The sequence below is a fragment of the Callospermophilus lateralis genome, chromosome 4 (assembly GCF_048772815.1).
Source record: "Callospermophilus lateralis isolate mCalLat2 chromosome 4, mCalLat2.hap1, whole genome shotgun sequence".
Classification (NCBI taxonomy): Eukaryota; Metazoa; Chordata; class Mammalia; order Rodentia; family Sciuridae; genus Callospermophilus; species Callospermophilus lateralis.
This window is the reverse complement of record NC_135308.1, coordinates 33,294,345-33,315,352: the sequence shown is the minus strand read 5'-3', so window position 1 is coordinate 33,315,352 and position 21,008 is coordinate 33,294,345. Positions and strand designations below refer to the sequence as shown.

General features: G+C 34.9%; 1 protein-coding gene across 1 annotated transcript in view; it reads right to left on the bottom strand.

Annotated features, from left to right (window-relative positions):
- Tenm3 (teneurin transmembrane protein 3) overlaps positions 1-21,008 on the bottom strand; it is a 339,337-nt gene that overhangs the window by 41,983 nt on the left and 276,346 nt on the right. The window contains exons 15-20 of the mRNA XM_076853679.1: positions 20,523-20,790; positions 19,073-19,216; positions 13,739-13,988; positions 4,488-4,720; positions 2,799-2,953; positions 1,147-2,021 (exon numbers count right to left, since the gene is read on the bottom strand). Of these exons, the coding sequence (XP_076709794.1) occupies positions 1,147-2,021; positions 2,799-2,953; positions 4,488-4,720; positions 13,739-13,988; positions 19,073-19,216; positions 20,523-20,790 (1,925 nt within the window). The remainder of the gene's footprint in view (positions 1-1,146; positions 2,022-2,798; positions 2,954-4,487; positions 4,721-13,738; positions 13,989-19,072; positions 19,217-20,522; positions 20,791-21,008) is intronic.

Sequence of the window (21,008 nt, the reverse complement as noted above, 5' to 3'; positions counted from 1 at the left end):
ATTTTAATACAATTCAATTGAAAAGGTTTGTTCCTCTGACAAAATCATGCTGCTGGGTAACATTCATTTTATTAAAAGGGAATCTGTCAAAAAAGAAAAGCAATTCAAGCTATAGGAGAACTGGGCTTTATGTATAAGAACCATTCCAGAGAAGTTGTACAGAAAATATTTGTATATTGAATCACTTTTCCTACTGACTTTTATTATAATTTTAGAGGTGTGCTCTTAGAGAAAATATTTTTACTTCAGCATATCATTTTAAAAATCCCACTAAGGACCTCAATATTCATTCCAAGGATTATTTTGCATTTGTCAATATGCCATCTCTGTACATCTAATTTCCCCTCGTGGTTTGTGCAACGTTAGTCAAGTGAACATGCAATCGAAAATTATTTTACACACGCACTCACTGCAAAGTACACAAGCCATAAAATATACAATGACTAATTTTTATTTCACTCTTACTGACATCACAAAATGTGACTATTTGGATGACATATTGCTTAGGCCACTGTTCTACATACTTAGTAGAATCCCCTGGCTAAATAGGTTTCCAATCTTTTCTTAGTTACCTGGCAGATGGCGACAAGCATTCCTGATTTGAATTTAGTTGTAAGGCTCTTTTAAGTGCAGTTTAGCTTCTATAATAACTGATTATGAAAAGTTAGGTCCTTCCTTTTGATGAGCATAACACTGTAGTACTGATATAATCAGTGAAGTTCATTTTAAATGCTTTTAAAGTTTTCCTTCAATGAAAATTCCCAACTAAAAAAATCAAGTGGGCAAATCCAAACCCAAAGGGTTTATGCCTAAAACCAAAGCTGTGGTTTGTTTCTGAAAGGTTTGCTGCTAATATACTGAAGCAAACTGTTAATCCCTAAGGAGAGGTAAATTTACCATCAAACTACATGAAACTTGATCTTTGGGCCTCCTCACTTGTGTGGATCCCTTTCAAGGCTCTGCATCTAATTTTGTATCTCATCTAATTTTGTCCTCTTTTTCTGAAAAAGGGATCCAAATATTATAGAAGCTCAAAGCCCTCAAGAACATGGGTCCCTCTGGCCCTTAACATTATATTGTTATTATTATAGATTACATCATTATATCATAGTATTTTATAATCAGAATAGGATTTTCAATACTTACTCAAAAAATGTTGTCCATCCGGTTTCATCACTTTTAGTGGCTAAAAGTCCACTATTGCCATGGTAAGTAAACAAAACCAATTCTAGTCCTTGTGCAGTCATGCTCTTCAAACACCCATTTGTTCCTATTGTCAACCATATCACTTGGTTATCTGGAGACACCACCCGAACAGGCATTCGATTTGGATCCCGTCGAATTCTGAGGGTATTGCCATTGCTGTCTGTCACGGCAGTAATGTCATTGTCATTGCTGTAGCTAAAGTTGTACAGGTAATCACCAGTGACTAAACTTACAGTATACTGGTGGGTACCATTGATGTCAAAGATGTAGAGTTCTTGATCAGTTGGAGAGGCAACTTCATAAAAGTTCATGGAGTTAAGTAAAGGCTTGTTCTTCGACACAGCCCGGATCCGAATATTTCCGAGGTCTGCAATATACAGTGTACCATCTGGAGAAGCGGCTAGGGAGGATGGAGCGTTAAGTTTGGCATCTTTGGCATAGCCATCTCCACTCTGGTAACAGTCACAGTTGGCATCATTTTTGCAGTCACACTCTGAAGGTATTCCAGCCACTAAGGAGATTTCCCCATCTGTTGTGACCTGCCTTATTCGGTTAATTTTCTTTTCATCTGTTTCTGTAATGTACAGGACCCCACTATAGGACACAGCAATGGCAGTGGCTGATTCCAGTGTCGTCTGAACTGCGTGCTTCCCCACAGGATACTCCACTCCAGGAACCTGACAGTGCATGGGCCGTCCAGCAGCAATGCGAACTTGACGATTTTCAGTGATCTGTAAAACTACATTATTATCCAGGACATAAATGGAGTTATCCATGGGGTTAATGGCTAGGTCAGTGGGCCATTCCAGACGAACCTTAATAAAGAAAGAAATGGTCTGGTTAGTCAGTTACTGCACCACAGTTAATTTGCCAGAAGAGTAAATTAGACCATTCAGGGAAATTAACCTTAATTTGATAAACTGTTATAAAATTGTTTTTTCAATAGCCATAGTAAAATAAACCTAAAATTTTCGAGTGGAAACAAATGCAAGAAATAACATTTTATTTAAAAATGCAACACACTGAAAAATTTGCTAGTTGGAGCCAAATGGCAAATAAACTTCTGTGTAGTGAGTCAACAGATATTGCTGAGATATGAACACATATGTTCCTTATAGCAATACTAACTGCCAAATGTCAGGGCTTTCTAGGTTATGAATACATTAGTATTCCATTGTGTTTTCAATCAGGCCAAGAATGAAGTTCCTAAGTCTAAATATAAGTCCCTTAGGACTAATCATAATGGGTTTTCTCTATTACTTACGAATCCCATGCAATCAAAAGATTAGAGATTTAAGCTGTTTTGTTCTTTTTGGAATATCTGCATGCTGCTACTTTACTGGTATTTTATTACAAATGCTTAGCATTTCTTTGTGATAATTGTTCTGTATTTCACTGAATTCATCAAATGAAGAATTATAGAAAAAATAACTTTTTATTAGCTCCTTAGATACATTTAAATGGAACAGTTTTATCATAACTATTGCCACATATAATATATGCAGTTTAATTTGGCATCATCACAGCTTACTGACACAGAAAATCAACTCACATAGAAGAAAATAAAAAATTCAGCATAAGATTTTAGTTACCTGGCTGATGTGCATGCTAGTGTCACAAGTTAAAGGTCTGGCTGAGGTCAGATCGTTAGAGCCCAGGAGAGTTGATATGATTCCATTTTGATCAACTTTCCTAATCATGGTTCCATCAACAAAGTAGATTAATCCATTCTTATCAACCGCCATTCCTTTATACAAGAGAAGTAAGAGTTACTCATTTTTGAAAAGGAATTAATTTTGTTAAACTCTTAGGCCCATCATTAAACTCAACATTTAATCCCAGTGTTAATAGGGGTGATAGGTAGCAAATAAGACTGTCAATTGCAAAAGCATTAAAAAATAGATATACATAAAGGTGAAATTCATTATGGTATATTCATATATGTATGTGGAATTGTTTGGTGATTAAAAAAAATCTATCAATAAAAGAAGAACAGTAGAGTAGAGGATATGGAACAGGGAGAGGGAGGAGGGAAGGGAAAAGGAATATACTGGGGACTGAATTGAAGCAAATTATAATCCATGTTTGTAAAATTGTGCCAATAATTGAACCCAAATATTATGTATACGTATAATGTACTAATAAACACACACACAGAAACACACAAATAAATAAAAGGGCAGGGAATGTAGCTCAGTGGTAGAGTGCTTGCCTAGCATGAGTGAGGCCCTGGGTTCAATTCCCAGTACAAACAAATAAACAAACAAACAAACAACCCCCCCCAAATCCAACAAAACAATAAAAACAACAACAAAAGAAGGCAATGCATACACACACAGAAATCCAACATAGGCATTTACAATAGAAATAAATTTAAAATGCAATAAAGACAAAGTCCAAATTTGTAAGAATCTCCAGTGAGTACATGAGTCATATACATAGTACATGTATGTATCAAGTGTAAAATTATAATGTTTATAGTAACCTTGTAGTTTGTAAATTATAGAAACAGGTTCAAATTCTGTAATAGTCAATGTATAGTAATGATATTCTTTTAACAAAAGTAGATCTAAGCCAAGGTTAGTGTTTTTATGACCTTGTTACAAAGAAATTTGCTATTATGAATAATTCAGTACAAGAAGTACTTTTTTCCAGTCCTTGTTCACATAATAGTCACTAGCTATCATGAAAAAAATATAAGGCCCCCAAACCAGAAAAACATTGTAATGAATGGCATAATACAAGAAGTCAATCCTGACTGGCTCAAAAGCCTTCCTCACATAGAATTTTTGTCTCTGTTACCTCCAAAAATTCCTCAGGGCAAGCGTTTTTTCCCATGGCACAGAAACAAAAGTTTAACAGCTCAGAAGTGGGCGAGAGCTAATAGGGTTGCTTAGTGATGGTTTTAAAGAAGCCTGGGACTCATTCATGACAAAGAAATTCCAGGACAATGAAAGAATTTGGACACTCCCTTGAAGTTTAACAGGATGTGACCTGAATAATATAGAATAGTTGCTTCGTTCTTTGAAAAGTTGAAAAAATGGTCTGATGATTAAAAAGAAAATGCCAAGAACCTAATATTTACTGTAAAATCAACTTAGGACTCCAGCAGTTTCACGCTAAACGGTTTTTTAAAAACACTAGATGTGAAACAGCTTTCTAGAACACAGTAAAAGGTAAAATGTTAGACTCAGCATTAAACACAATCAGGCACTAACTGGATTTTTCACTTTTTTTTTTTTTTAATAAAAAGAAATCCTCAAATTGATAACTGCCAGTACCTTTGGGACTCATGAGTGTTGCTTCCACAGCCTTCCCTCCATCCCCACACCTGGCTTCGTCAAATGGAAGGCACTGCTCCCCTGTTCCTGCAACTACTTCAGCATTTTTAGTCAAGTCTTTTGCTCCCGTAAGTGACTTCGGGCGATAAATTCTGCGGGTGTTAGTGTCAGAAACGTACAAATCTCCAGTGACTGGATCAGTTGCCAGGTAGTATCTGTGAGCTGGGTTGCTGCTGTAAAAAGGATCATACATAAACATCACAAGAGAGTTACTCCTAATACACATGGGGAGTTAAAAGCACAATAAAATAGAACATGAGAAGCTGATTATAAACTGGAATGTATTATCAAAGACGGGAAAATAAACAGTATATTCAACAATGATTTGGGTCAATGTGATCCCAGGCAGCGGTTCTTTGACATTATTGTTTTCCTTCCTGGCCTGATGCTGAGGATTCAATTTATTAACAGCGGTTCTTAAAAATAATTACCACTAGCAGCAATGTGCTTCTGGTCTAAAACAAAGAAGCAAGTTCTCTACATGTATTTTGGCTCAATGCAAGGCCACTAAATAAACTGTCCCTAAGTGATAGACATGAAGCTTATTCCAGGGGCAGGGTACTTCTAACATATTCTCCAGGGCAGTATAGCATACTACCAATTTCACTCATATCTCATCAGTGGGCATTACCCTTTTTCTTCTTGCTACAAAACCAAATCAAACTGAATACCATTCCCTGAGAAAGAGAGCACTGTGTCCATATTGGTTGCTCTATTATAATCCAGAAAAGCAATCTCATGCAGTTATGCCTGCCCAGAGGTAGGTGGTTACATACTAACATGAGATCACTGAAACAGAGAAGGCAGTTTCAGATTGCTCCATCCATCAGTTTCATTTCTGAAGTTTGGAAGCTGAGCTGCTCCACAAACTGTCTATGAATTTGGTAAGGTACAGACATTTGTTCACAAAATGTAATGCCTCAATTTTATAAATATAAAGCAATGCAAATGCAAAACATTTTATGTTCATTACCTGTAAAAAGTTATATGACCAGTATTATCAAGGAATGGAAAAATTAGGATATGTAGCTGGAACTTAATAGTTAATCTCCTTACAAACACTCAACAACTTAGCCTTAAGAATTAATACGCTGGGCACAGTGGCACACATCTTTAATCCCAGAGATTCGGGAGGCTGAGGCACGGAGATCATAAGTTTCAGGCCAGCCTCAGCAACTTAACAAGACCCTGTCACAAAATAAAAAATAATAAAAAAAAAAATGGACTGGGGATGTAGCTTAGTGGTAGAGTGCCCATGGATTCAATCCCAAGTACTACCAAAAAAATAAATAAATAAAATTAAAAAATAAAATAAAGAATAATGGAATTTTGTGCCATATGCAAATACTGACTTCTGGAAAAAAACAGTAAAAATAGGTTAAATGATTTGGTAACAATAAAAATGTCAACTGATTGATGGGAATCTACTAGATCCCATGTATTATTTAAAATTTTTTTTTTTTGTAGTTGTAGATGCCTTCATTTTATTTGTTTATTTTTATGCGGTGCTGGGGATCGAACCCAGTGCCTCACATGTGCTAGGCATGCGCTCTGCAACTGAGCTATAGCCCCAGCCCCCCACATATCTTTTTTTGATAAGCTTGGTATTACTAATTCACTCTCATCCTATTCTTCTCCATCTCTTTCTCTCCCTCTCTCCTTCTTTCCACAGTCAGACAGACCTACAAAGTGATATGCTTGTCTTATTTTATTTTATATGTGAACATCTAAAATATGTATAAACATAACATTACATGAATTTTAATTCTAATAGTGGTGTAGCAGTTTTAGCATTACTAATGAGGTTATGTTCTAATAAAACAATTCTCACTACTTAATGCTCTTCCTTTTAAGCATTGAACATATGGACTTTATTACTATTATAAGAGAGTCTATAACAGGTTATAGTTTGCATTATTTTTTCTCCCAGTGGTAGAGGAGGGCAGCAGATCCCATAGTCTGTAAAGGCCTCTTGGAGCTCTACAGGACTCTGTGGTTGTGATAATGGTGTACACAAGTTATATACAGGTCTGAACACTTTCAGGTTTTTGGTTTCCTTTACAGACTTTAATATCTTTTAGCAACAAGAGACACATTACTGCAATAAGTCTTGAGTGTGTAAATATGTGTAAAAGGGCAAAAAGTGATTTGAAGAATTCATAAAAAGATGCAAAAATATTTCAGAACTACTGGGTGACATCAAATGATCAACTTGCCATGCAACTTAGCAAGACCCTGTCTCAAAGGCTAGGGGTCCTGCTCAGGCATCATTTTCTTAAGTTGATGCCTAAAAACTGAAATGCAGCAATACATACATGGTGATTTATTACTTTGTAGTGAAGCAAAGAGTTCATATCAATATACATTCAGAGCAAAGTTATAGAGTTGTGTGTGGGAATGTGCGTGCATTTCTATCAACAGTCTAATACTGAACAGCTAGATGTTTAGGTAGAAACAGAGTTTTCAGTTCAGTCAAGTTAGGTCTATTTTAAAAGACATGCCATTGGAGAGACTTCACTAGTCTTTCCTATCTCCCTGATTTTATGTTAAAATAGTTGGTTATGACTTTTTTCTCCCTTATCAATAGTTGTACATCTGTGGGCATGAGATCTGGACCAGATCACCCAGGTTTGAATCCCAGCTTCATCATTTACTAAATATGTGACTCTGGGTAAGCTACCTAACTTATCTGTGTCTCAGATTCCTTATCTGTGATGGTGATGGTAAGAATAGATATTTCATAGGATGTTGAGAGGATCTCAAGAAATATATGTAAAATCCTTAAAAGAGAATCTAGCCCATTATATATACTCAGTAAGAATTAGCTATTCTTAATATTTGCTTTTGTCTTGTCTTCTCTTACATGAGTTATGAGTCTATTGCCTCATAACTACAAAATATGTGAATGCCATAATTATTGTCAACTAAAGATGACTTGCTTTATGAAAAAAAAATTAAAAAAGAAAAAAAATTACCTGAACTTGGATAGGTTCAAATTTGTTTCCTTATTTCTGCTTTTATAATATCCTCAAATAAAGCAAGCTAATCTTAAAATATCCACTGTAGCTGGAGCACAGTGGTACACACCTGCAATCCCAGCTACTTGGGAGGCTGAGGCAGGAGGATCAGCTAGTCTGGGCAACCTAGCAAGACCCTGTCTCAAGATAAAAATTACAAAGGCTAGGGGTCCTGCTCAGTGATGAGACACTTGCCTGGCATATGCAAGACCTTGGGTTTAATCCCCAGCAACCACACACACACACACACACACACACACACACACACACAATCCATCTTAAATTGTTTCAAGAGTAATAATGATAAAGGTAAATAAATCATGACACTTTTTCCATGATATCCTTCATTTTGAGAACCAACAAACCAGATTTTTGAGGTGGCTGCTTGGGTGACAACCAGGGTAGGGTATTTCTGGTGCAAAACCACTGGACATTCAATCATAAGCTGTTTTCTTAGTACTGGTTTTATTTTATGAGGTCATGATAAGAGAACATCTGGAACATCCAGGAAACATCTGCTTGTTTCCTGTCTTGACACATTCACTTCCATAAAGACATAGTTCTGAATCAAGCAACATATATCCATGGTTTTAAAAACGTCTACCAAATGAAAATTCTAATTTTGCGCACAACTTTGTTGTCCAGAAGAACAAATGTGGATATGGACCACATATGGACCCAAAGATGAGAATCAGCCTCTGGAAATGTTCCCCACAGAATGGTAGGAAATGAGGACTGGATAAATCCCCTATATGGCAACTTAGAGTTGCTTCTCAGACACTGGCCTCTCCTAAGTGAGAAGAAGGATCAGTACCACAGTATTAAAAGAAAAAAAGTGTTGCATTTGGAAATTGGTGACAGAAGATCTCTGAATCATATATGCAATAGGACTGGGATTCAAGGTCATCTGAGTTTAAGCATAGTGAGTTTCCTGACAGGGTGAGCTGGTGCTTGCTTTCCAATATCCTAAAGAGCACTAAAGAGGCTAGTGTGTTGGTACAAATGAGTAGTGAGTTTTTTGAGGAGTAATACATCTGGTATGAGGATGTGGGTTACAATGACTAAAGACAGTGCAGCGGGCAGCAGGAGTGCAGGGATCTACAAAATGCATGGTTTTGGGAAATCTTTGTTCAGCAGTAGGAGCACAGAGCATTCTTGTATGATTGATTGAGATATTGCCACTTCAGAAGAGTTTCAAATAACATTACGTTTTTGACTAATAGCAGCAAAACCAAAGAAACAGATCAAGTTAAGAAGCTTTCCTATATTGCACCTTGATTTTTAACTCATCCTGAATTGCCTAGACCACCACAATTATCAAGCCATCTTCTCTGCAGTTTTATTCAATTAGACACAGATCCAGTGGCAAGTGCAGGCTGGATATGCTCATTTATTTTGTCATAATTCAGTCGGCTTAGACTGGAGAAATATTCGCAAAGAACAAGCCATAGAATAGACGTTATTAGCACTTTTATCTTTTCAGCTGGAAATGGTGCCATAGCCCTTAGCACATAAAGCATCTGAAGATGCATAACAAATTATATTTATGTATAAAAGCAAAACTGCCTATTTATGGTAACCAAAAGACTGTTTAGCTTATTGCAAACAGGGATTTGGGATATGGAATTTCCGTGGTTGCTTGATTTTTAAATAGTGTCAACAAGGAGTTTTGAATCAAGTTTTGACAATTTTGTGTCTAAACTCTAATTGACTCAAATTCATAGGCTCTTGATTGACATTTCTTTGATCCTTTAATTGGTAATATAAAATTCACAAAGTTGATTTTTAGTCCTACAAGTTTAAATGCCCCTTGGCTGATATTAGTTAAGTAATTTAAGCTTTTTATTTTGGAATTTTATGGAATTGGTATAAGCATGATATAAAATTTAGGGGTTTGTCACAATAATACTGTAAGCATAAAGATGTGAAAATGTTTAGAATATCAAAGAGGAACACTTATTATTATTATTATTTTTGGTACTGGGGATTGAACCCAGGGAGTGCTCTACTACTGAGCAACATCCCCAAGCCTTTTCTTTATTTTTTTATTTTGGGACAGGGTCTGGCTACTTTGCCCAGGCTGGCCTTGAATTTGTGATTCTCCTGCTTAGCCTCCCAGATATTTGGGATTGCAGATGTATACCACAGAACCTGGCAGAGAAACACATTTTTAAAGCATTCTAAAGGATTTCATTTAGGTCAAAAATCTAATGTTGACTGAGTAGTACTTTTGTCTATTCATTAAAGTGTAGCTAAGGACTTTTATTTTATGTAATACCCTGGCAGTACTTATTCATTTGGTATAACAGCATACTCTGAATTGTTAAAATAATAAGAGTATATGTCTTCATTTTTATTCAATATTTTTATTATTTCTTTCATTAGTCAAATTAATGACACTGCTTACAACACACATGTAAGAGGATCAGAAGCACACATTCTTCTATTTTATTTAATCATTAACAACTGACAATACCATTCATTTTTATAGATTTAGACATGTTTTTCAGTTTTTCTTTCTTCCTATCACTTGTTCCTAATCCTCTCACAACTATTATGCTACCAAGGGAAGTGAGGATATAAAGCAAGAGGCAGAGGATATAAACCAGTTGAAAGTAAATGATCATAGGCAGGCAAATAGGGAAAGATAGCTGAAAGTAATTTCAAATTTTTAAACTATATGAAGCTAAATGAAGATGCTTCAATGAGCTGAAATATGTTGGTTTTGTTACATCAATTTAGATTAATTAAGCAAATTGAATCTCTATATTTGTCAGTGACATCATCATTTATTTGATAATTTGGGCTCAAAAATTATCAAATAATTGCCCATTTTCTTCACCTTCTTCTTTCTAATCATCCATATGGTACAGCCTCTCCATTCTCTGCCTTCCTTTATTTTATTGGTTGATTTCCTTCATTGCTGGTTTTCTATTTTAGGTACCTAGAATCTCATGTGCATCAGGTTTCTAATTGATCTTCATATTCTCCTGAATAGTGACACTAGATTAATCTTCCTAAAAGGCCACGTGATCAAGACCCTAAAATAGTTTCCCACTGTCTATTATCCTGTAGCACAGGAAAGCAACTCCTTAGAGCACTCAAAGCCCTGAGCCATCTGAACTACACCTGCCTTTCTATCTGTATCGCTCATCATTGCCAACATGAATCCCCTGTTCCTTTCAGATGGAACTGATTAATCTCAGAATATCTTGCTCATCTCATCCTAGACCCAGCAACTTTACTTGTTCTACCCCCAACCCCACGGTTGTCCTTCCTTCTTACTGTTCCATTTAACCAGACTTCATTTTTAGACTTGGCTCAAATATCAACCTTTCCAGGAAACTTCCTTACCATACTCACATCTCCCAGTCATCATTCTCCTCCCCCATGGTAAAAGCCAATTTTATGATTATCAAACAATAATACTGATAATATTATTTTGTCTGTCACATATATACCATTTCCCCTATTAGACTGTGAGTTTCTGAGAACTCTGAAACTATTGCTATTTGTCATAGTGCCTGGCACATGGTAAGCAATCAGTTAACACTGATTGAGTTAAATACAGATGGATGTCAATATAAAACTCAGAGTACTTTGCATGCATGGCATATAAAGGAAATGCAGATGGCCAAATTTATTTAGGATGATTTACAGAGGAGAAAAGTGATGGATCATGAGAGAGGGATTATAATGAGTATCACTGCCGAACACCATGAGTTAGTACATAATAAGTTTATATCATAAAGTGTTATGAGTAATAATGCTGCGCTAACCTCAGAGAATTTTTTTTCCAGAGAAAGAGATTATAGCTCTAAGTAACTTGTAAATGATTGAAAAATAAGTCTATCTTTTCACATCCCCAGGAAATCACCCCATAGAAACCTAGCTATTGGGAAACATAAACACAGGAGGTACGGTGCAGTGGAGAGAACATAATTTAGAGTAATTCAAATCTTTGCTCCACACTTCTTAGTGCACATCTTGGGGAAGTTACCTAACGTGCTGGAGCCTCCATTACCTCATCTGTAACCCTGAAGGATTGTTGTGAGATCTGCAACAACATATATAAAACACCTGGCACAGTGCCTGGCATGCAATAGGCCAGCTTGTTAAAAGGTAGCTCCTTTGATATTTTTTTCTGTATTGCCTGCGGCATTTTCACACTGAGTTGGTGTGCATACCTGTCTGTCTTTCCTCTTTTCTCCACAGCTACCAAGAATGCAAGGCCAGAAAAAAATTTTGATATTCTATTGTGGTTTCTAACAGCAGAGCTTTGCATGCTCAGTATTCTGAGGAGATTTAGAGTTAATCTTAGCATGTGACGGAGCCATTAGCTGAAAGTACAAGATCAATAGGGGATCTTGGGAAAAGGTCATGGGACCATGCCTGGACATGCTGATATGCAACAGCTATACATCTTTCAGTCAGACTTTGGTTTTTATTTGTTAGTTGTCAATCTCTACACAATAGTTAAATAGGATTATGTTGACTTATTCATCTAAAGTACCTAACATAAAATATCACTAATTTTTAAATCTGATTATCATAGCATTAGATATTGTAATGGCCAACCTAGATCTATCAAGTCTGACTTGTCTTGCTTTTTGCTAGCTTTACTTTAAAACATTGCTTTTTCCTTTCCTTTCCTTTTTTTTTTTTTTTTTTTGGTCAAAAGTATCCAGACAAGCCTTTAATGTACCTTTTCCAGCAGAGTGTACATAGAAAACAGAATATGAAAAACTTTTGAGCTGTGATATCTGTTCAACTATATTCATCCTTATTTGAAGAATGTATTTTTCCTCATAATAGTAGCAACAAAACCCCCATTTCTTAAATCTAGTAACTCTTCCAATTAGGAGAATAGAAACTGCAGAGATAAATCTTTAAAAGCAGTTAAATCTTATTTAGCTTCAGGACACACATGCACTGGCATGGATCTCTTCTAAGCCATTTAGGGGTCCTGGCAATATAGTCACATGATCACATGCTTCTAAAAAATATGCCAAAGTTAAATATTTCTAGATTACTTTTCTTAGAGTCTCTCAAATTGAATAAGATTTGGGCCCAATAAAACATTACCTACCCTGGATTTTGGTCAAACTACACAGGCCTCCTTAAACTTTCCTACTGTGCCTCAAATTTTGTTTTGTTCAATATACTTTGGATTATGTAAGTCAGTAATTGAAATTCCTTGTTGTTAAGCAGAGATATTCATCGTAGCATTTTTGGTAACAAAATTATTTTATGTACCAACTTGAAAATATTCCTGGAATTATGTCACATGATATATTTGTAATATATAATAAGAATTCACCTAAGCAGTTTTAATTCTTAGATGTTCTATGATACTGCCTTTCCTCTCTCATGATGATATGTTATTAGAAAACAATTTCAAAGGGTCACATTGAAATGTAAAATGGGCATTTGAAAATATGCAACAACCTTTAAGATGCTTACCTATGTCTAAAATCTTTATTTCTTGGTGGAAGCAGATAAAAAAGGTAAAGAAAAAAAAAAGCACAGTTAGAAAAGCCTTCTAAAATATAATGAGATAAATACTGAGATTTTAATTAGTTGCACGAAAATTCTCAATTTAAGCAGAAATAACACTGGAAATGACTTTTGCAGGTTGAGCCTTATAAAATAACTGACAGAATAGGTTGATTCCGATAATTAAGCAAAACAAGACAACAACATGCTACTTGCATTACTGGCACTATGGCTAATGAATTGACCCATTGTGAAGATCCAATAACCTAGTAAAAAGCTGTTGGCTTAGGTCGTTTACTATCCTATCCTGATATCATAGGAAAATATTTTATGCTTTAATTTCAATAATTTTATTGTAAAGTAAAAGAGGAATACCACAGGCCTATTCTAAAGAAAAACAGATTTCAAAAATCATAGTTCTACCCTTTTATTGCACAGAAAATTCACTGAAATCAGTGAGATATTTTATATAGTATGTAACTCTACATTCTCTTGTACAATTACAATCAAATACATAAGTACTGTCCTTCTAGCTTTAACCAAGAATGATTTCTTTGTATGAGAGTTTTGAACACTGGGAAGGTATGTTTAAACAAATAAATTAGTATATCACATTCACGACTTTTTTAAAAGGCATGTTTGTATTTAATTAACATCCCAAATTAAGGAAAGACATACCTTAGTTCTAAAACGCTTGTTACATTTCCAGAAGGGAATATTCGCCGAACATAGTTGAAATCACCTACATACAGACTGCCATCAATTCCACATGCTAGCGCCACTGGGGCCAATAGCTTATTGCCATCGGCTTGACCATTGCAACTTGGGCATGAGATGCTGCGCCTCCGACCATTGCCCATGATGCTGCTGACAACTGGAGGCTGCTGGGAGATAAACTGATTTTCCCCATTTCCCTTGTACAGTATGCCTGGAAGACAGAAAATGCATTTTTTTTCATGATAAAAACAATAAAGATAAAAAGTAAACATGTTTGTTATAGATCTTACTACAATTCATTGCCTTCTAGATTTAGACTGGGAACTTTATTTAAAGTTCTACTGGAAAGAACACTAATTACATAGTGTAAAATATTACACAATAAAGGATATATTAGAATATATTTTTAAAAGTGCTGTGTGCTATGAACTTAAAAAATGTCTGGTTTTAAAAGGAACAAAGAATTAATGTGAAAAATTAAAAACTCAAAATTCTTCTTCTTTTTTTTTAAAGTGCTTATACAAATTTTTTTTTAAAGAGAGAGGTGAGAGAGAGAGACAGAGAGAACTTTTTTGATATTTATTTTTCAGTTTTTGGCGGATACAACATCTTTGTTTGTATGTGGTGCTGAGGATCGAACCCAGGCTGCACGCATACCAGGCGAGCGCACCACCGCCTGAGCCACATCCCCAGCCCCTAAAAACTCAAAATTCTTAGCATCAGAAATTCTCAATCTTGGCTACACACTGAAACTGCCTGGGGAACTGTAAAAAATACTGATGCCTGGTTTACACCCCAGGAGATTCTGATTTAATTGGTCTGGTGCAGCTTCAGCATTGAAATTTTAAAAAACTCTCCAGGTGATCTTAATGTGCAACCAAGTTTGAGAACCGTGTTCTACATAATGTTCTCTAGGGAATAACAAGTTTGCCTAATTGTTAATCAATGTTGAAAATATTACATATCAACCTGATTAATAAAAATGTGTCCCAGGAATATAAATGTCTTTCTTATGAATTTATTATTAGGTTTTAAAAAAGTTAAAATATTTTATGGAAAAAAAGTTAGAGAATATTTATAAAGCCCTCCCCCAATGTTAATTATCACAGAGGATTTTATTTTTTTTTTGGTATTGGGTTTAAACCTAGGCCTTTGCATATACTATTCATGCACTTTACCATTGAGTTATGCCCCCAGACAATAGGAGCCTAATAAAATTCTACTGTACTGTCAAAGAATATTTTACTTACACTCTTATCTACACAAGAATGTACATACATGAAATTCCAAATGTCAAACATAATAAAACGATTCCAGAAGTCCAATTTATTACCCAAATTGAACTGTAGTTGGGTGCAGAGGGGGCACACCTGTAATCCCAGCTACTCAGGAGGCTGAGGCAAGAGGATCTTAAATTCTAGGGCAGCCTGGGCAATTTAGCAAGACCATGTCCCAAAACAAAAATTTAAAAAAGGCCTGGGGATATAAGTCAGTGGTAAAGTGCTTGACTAGCATACATGAGGCCGTGGATTAATCCCCCAGCACAGTAATAAATAAGTAAACAAATAAATAAATAAAACAGTAAAGTGAATTCTGCTTCAAGGCATGAAAGTGCAACACTTTCACAAAGACAAAACACCAGCCTGCTCCTTTGGTCTTCAATGAAATTTGAGAAAAAGTCCAAAGGAATATTAAATATTTTCATAGTTAGGAACTAGATTTGAGTTGAGATTCTAACTTTATTAATTTTACCACTAGTATATATAGATCAATGGCTCTATTTTTGTCTGATATAGATTGGATGGTCAGCAGCTATTGTTCAATGCATATTTTATTTAAAAAAACTTTTTTTAAGTTGTCGATGGACCTTTGCTTCATTCATTTATATGTGGTGCTGAGAATAGAATCCAGTGCCTCACACATGGTAGGCAAACACTCTGCCATTGAGCCACAACCCCAACCCCTTCATGCATATTTTAAGACACTTCTCATTGTGTTATTATCTGTATAAACCACCTGCTGCTTTGACTTTAGAGCTGCATATATTATGTTTATTGGATGTTCCATGTTTCAAAGCTGTTCTCAGAGCTAATGACTATACTTCTTAGCAGATATACTGTTAGAAGAAGAATCCTGTCAAAGCACAAACAGAAAACTTGAGGAAGTGTTTTTTCCTCCACTTTGGGATAATTTTAAAGTGAAGAAGTGATCAGAATAATTATGTTCCCCTTATAGCTCAGCACATTTTAGGTGTAGTCTGTGATTACTTTTTTAATGCTTTGCTATTTGGGTGATGTAATAATCATAGCAAATTTACATAAAGAAATCAGGAAAGATAAAACAGGTTTATTCAAATTTAAGAAAAAATAATTTAAATAAGGCTGGAACATAACAAGAGATGAAATGCATTTTGCCTTGAATATTCAAAGAATATATTAATGATACCTAAGATTCTTCTTTCTGTGATTACGTTATTTGACAATTATGGAAGGATAATTTCCTATAAGAGCCAGTTCTGTAATTTTCATCAGAAGAATCCTACAAGTCAGCCTACTGCTCTGTGCACCTGATTTATTCAGTCATTACTTTGAACGATTGGCCCTTCATGATTCTCCTCTATTATGACAGAATAGAAAGATGAACATTAGAATATTTATTTCCATGTTTCAGGGTGTCTGCACAAACACCTGTCAGTATCTACATTTTTACCTTCTCTTCTTCCACAATATATTTCTATAGCTCACCCACCTTGTCATGATTATAAATCACTTTGTTTATTAAATTAGACACATGTCACTATGGAAACCCACTACTTGTCAAACTGTTCTTGGATGTAATTTGAAATCACAATCAGTTTACCCTGTGACTTACATTACCTAACATTTTAAAATAACATTTACTTTATAACACTTTATATAGAATTTGGTGAAGTTTGTACATCTGACCTGATATTTTAATATATTATTCTGATTGCTTTAAGATGTGTGTCTATATGTGCATGTATATATATAAATTATATATATATATATTTACATTATACATGCATACATAGAATATCTAGACATTTCTGAATCCACCTGAATACAATGTCGGGTGTCAAGTATCCCAAGAGTGGCGAATTACATAGGTTTGGATTTTTCTGGAGTCCTTGCTTATTGTCCCTTTACTAGTTTATAATTTCATGGGTAAAATCCTGTTGCTAATTGGTTATGAATTTTATCTTATATTCTCATAATAACTAACATGTATTGAGAGAGGTTACCCCCAGTTTTATTTGTGACTTCTAAAGGAATATGGAAATATGCACAACTGTGTGAAATAAGATTTTAAATAATTTAATCAAGAGCAGCTACTAGCATGGTTGGTACATGGCCTTGCATTTTGAAAGACCACGATTAGGCCTTATGTTACTAACATAACAGATTGAAACTACCACTGCTTCCGACAACACTGATAATTCAAGAGAAGCTCTGAGATAACATAAGAAGCACCCTCCTTGATTGGGAGTACCACTTTCCCAATGTGTGTGCTGCACATTGCAATAGTCACGAGCTCTGCTCCCAACCTTCTGGGGTGGGAACTGACAACATCCTGATGTCCAGGACACAACTGGAAAATACGTCTGGCTTAACACTGCTATAAAACAGAAAAGGTATGAAGGGTATTTCTCGTTTGTTTTTTTCTTGCTACAGGTTTGCTCAGTATTGCTCTCTCTCTCTTTTTTTTAATTTAATTTTTTAAAATTTATTGATTTTTAAAATATATGACAGCAGAATGCATTACAATTCATATTACACATATAGAGCATTTTTTTTCATATCTCTGGTTGTATATTAATTATATTCATACCAATTCATATCTTCAAGATGTCCTTCAGTAGATGAATGGATAAAAAAATGTGGCATATATACACAATGGAATAATATTCATCAATAAAAGAGAATAAAATCATGGCATTTGTAGGTAAATGGATGGCGTTGGAGAAGATAATGCTAAGTGAAGTTAGGCAATCCCCCCAAAACAAATGCCAAATGTTTCATCTGATATCAGGAGGCTGACTCATCCTGGGGTAGGGAGGAGGAGCATAGGAGGAATAGACGAATTCTAGATAGGGCAAAGGGGTGGGAGGGGGAGGGAAGGGGCAGAAGGTTAGAAATGATGGTGGAATGTGATGATTATCAGTATTGCTATCTCTTAGAGGTAAGGCAGCATCATTTTCAAATACAGCTTGGACACTACTTTAGTTTAAATAAACTTGGGAAATCAATACAACACTTGTAAGAGGGATGAACATCCAAACAACAAAAATCTAATGACTATTTATCGTAAACATGTACTTATATAATATATTTAACTCAACATTCCGAACCTTACAAAAACCTCTGCAAAGTTAAATTGTAGACTACTTAACCAACACTGTGAAATTTCCTCCTCCAGCTATTTGTGAAAGGAGAGTAGAGAGTTACTAGCTGATATCATTTAGGATTGGAGATTAAAGCAGGTTACCCTAAGGTTTGATTTTCTAGCAAAGCACCTTTAAATTATCTGACATGCAGACAAATATGTGGGGAAAATGTGAGAAACACAGTAAAGCCAACAGAATCTGTTTAATATAAACAATATTTATCATGAGAGGAAGGAAGCTGGTCATATTTTGCTGGCAAAGTATCTCTTTTGATTTGTGATGTCGGAATCACATTTCTTCAGAGCCTATTTACTTATCATATTATCAGCTCTGCTACAAATGATATTTTTGATTCTTAATTTTTTCTCTGATTATTCATTTATTTTCCCTAATAGTCACAAAGTCAAGTAATAGTACATGTGGCCCTCCTTGAGGAGGAGAATTCTTTTTTTAAAAATACAGTCTAAGTAGAGCTGGAAAAAAAAATAAATAAGCAAACTGGATACTCAGAGTAGATTAATTAACCAAGAATTAAAAATTCATTAGAAATATTCTGGTAAAATCATGTGGATTCTAATTTTATCTTTACTTTTAAAAAATTATCCTGCCTTCATTTTTAGTAAATCTTTCTAAAATACTGTGGCTCACACTCACTGACTGACGTGAATTAGGCACTGTAGAAAAATTTGTGGTGAAGACTCCCACATAGAGACCTTTCATTACAGCACCAAAGTCAGTCATTTACATTCTAATGGGAAAATTACTGTGGTGATGAATACATAAACATTTTAAAGTTCAATAAAAGAATATTACATAGTTTCCACTTTAGGCTTTTAGTCCATTAAAAAAAAAATCTCTTTAGTATTAACTACCTGTGAGCAAATTCTTACCATTCTGAACATCCAGCACATGATGCTTATCTAATGTCCAGCCGCCCATGTTGGAAGCATCTAATTCATAGCCTTGCAAAATGGCAGTCCTCTTTTCCCACAGAGTCAGGTCCAAACACGACTCATATTCATATCCAACTGACACTGGAATCAAAACAAATCACAGTTCATCTTCTCAACTGCAGGCAGAAATGTAATTTATTTTATTATTTTGAAAAAAATGCCCTTTTCACAATTGTGTTCTGAGACTATATTTCCACTTATTTATGAGCAGTTTATTTTTTATATAAGAAGATTTGACCATATGAAAGATTTAAAAAAAAAATCTCCAAATGTTATTTTCTACTGATTTAATAGAAAATGAGTTTTCTCCCTCACACTACTCTCTCACATGGGGTTCACAGCACAAAATGAAGTCCATATTGGGAAAGTGGTTAAGTAATTAGGTCAGATAAGTTAGTCCCAAATGTTGATTCGATGATAACAACTAAAAATAACATTTCTATCTGAATAATTAGAGCTTTCTGGTTTCCAAGAATATTTAATTATGAAAAATACTTAAGACAGAGAGGTTCAAAAGAATAGAAAAAGATAGATAGATGATATTATATTTACTACATATATCAGAAATAAACAAGAAACCCAGCAGTGAATTAATATGAATAATTCACAAGTGAAAAACTTTTCAGAGTTCACAGTAAAACATGGATGTTAAAATTCAGAAGAAAGTGAAGGGAGAAGTGACAACTATCTGATTTGAACTAATTCATATCCAAATTACACATTAATTTCAGAAGAGAATGTCTATTTTATTTTCATATAAAAACTAACAGGAAAAAAATGATGTTATCCTTTAGTTTCTGATGATCTGAGTTGAGCTTGAAGCTATATCTCGACATGTCAAATTTTGATTGCATTGTGGAGTCCTTCAATGAAATAAGTGGCTTGGTATTTTAAGAGTGTCTTTCCACAGAACTGACTGGTCCTTCTAGTCTAAAGACTGAAATAATCTTAGACACAAATTTTGTTTGATAATCTATTAAATACCATTATGAACTGATGCATGAAAAAATAACATCATACGTTGAAAACATAAAAAGGAGCGTGAAAGCTAGGAAGGTAAAGTTATAAATAAAGGAAGAAAATAACAGGAAGAGACACAATAAGAAAATAAATAAGAAAAAAGGATACGATAACCTGAAATCTCACTCAGACTAATCTTCTATGCAATAATTTCAGCCTGAAAAACTAACACTTTTTTCCTTCTCATCAAATGGAGTACATTCCTTTTCCTTTAGTAAGAATAAACCAGTTGATAACTTCTCTAGGATGACCTTACTCCCAACTTATTTGGTTATCCATCAACTTTCCACAGGTTGCAATTAATTTTATGATAGTTCTAACTTTGAGATAATTTTTTCAAAGCAGAGAAGATTTATATGGAACTTACCAACAGCTTCAGATAGACCGTAGACCTTCTGATTATAAGCGTCTGTTTTATCCCATATAAAAGTATAGGCCAAGTTTGGTGAGGCAGGAAACCATTTTTGGAAGAGTCTTCCAACTACAGCTACCATTAGATGCACCTTCATTAAATTAAATGGTATAATGGACTGGGTCATGGTGATCTTGAGAACTGACTTATACCCTGCAGCTCTGGAACTCAAGTAGGAAAGTTTCAAATCTGTTCCTGGAATTGTGGTTTCTTCATGAAGCACCTGCATTTGAACAAAGCAGAAGCTGCTAACTGTGCTCATGTATGTGTACTAGAGAAACTAGATTTAAAAGAACTAGTAGAGCAACTAAAATAAGATACTGAAGAGCTGCTATTCATAAATACACATTTGAGCTGTTATCTTATTCAATAATTAAAAATAACTCTGCTGCCTACCTAATTTTCTCCTCCTAAAAGCCTCCTGTCATTTATTCTCAGTTA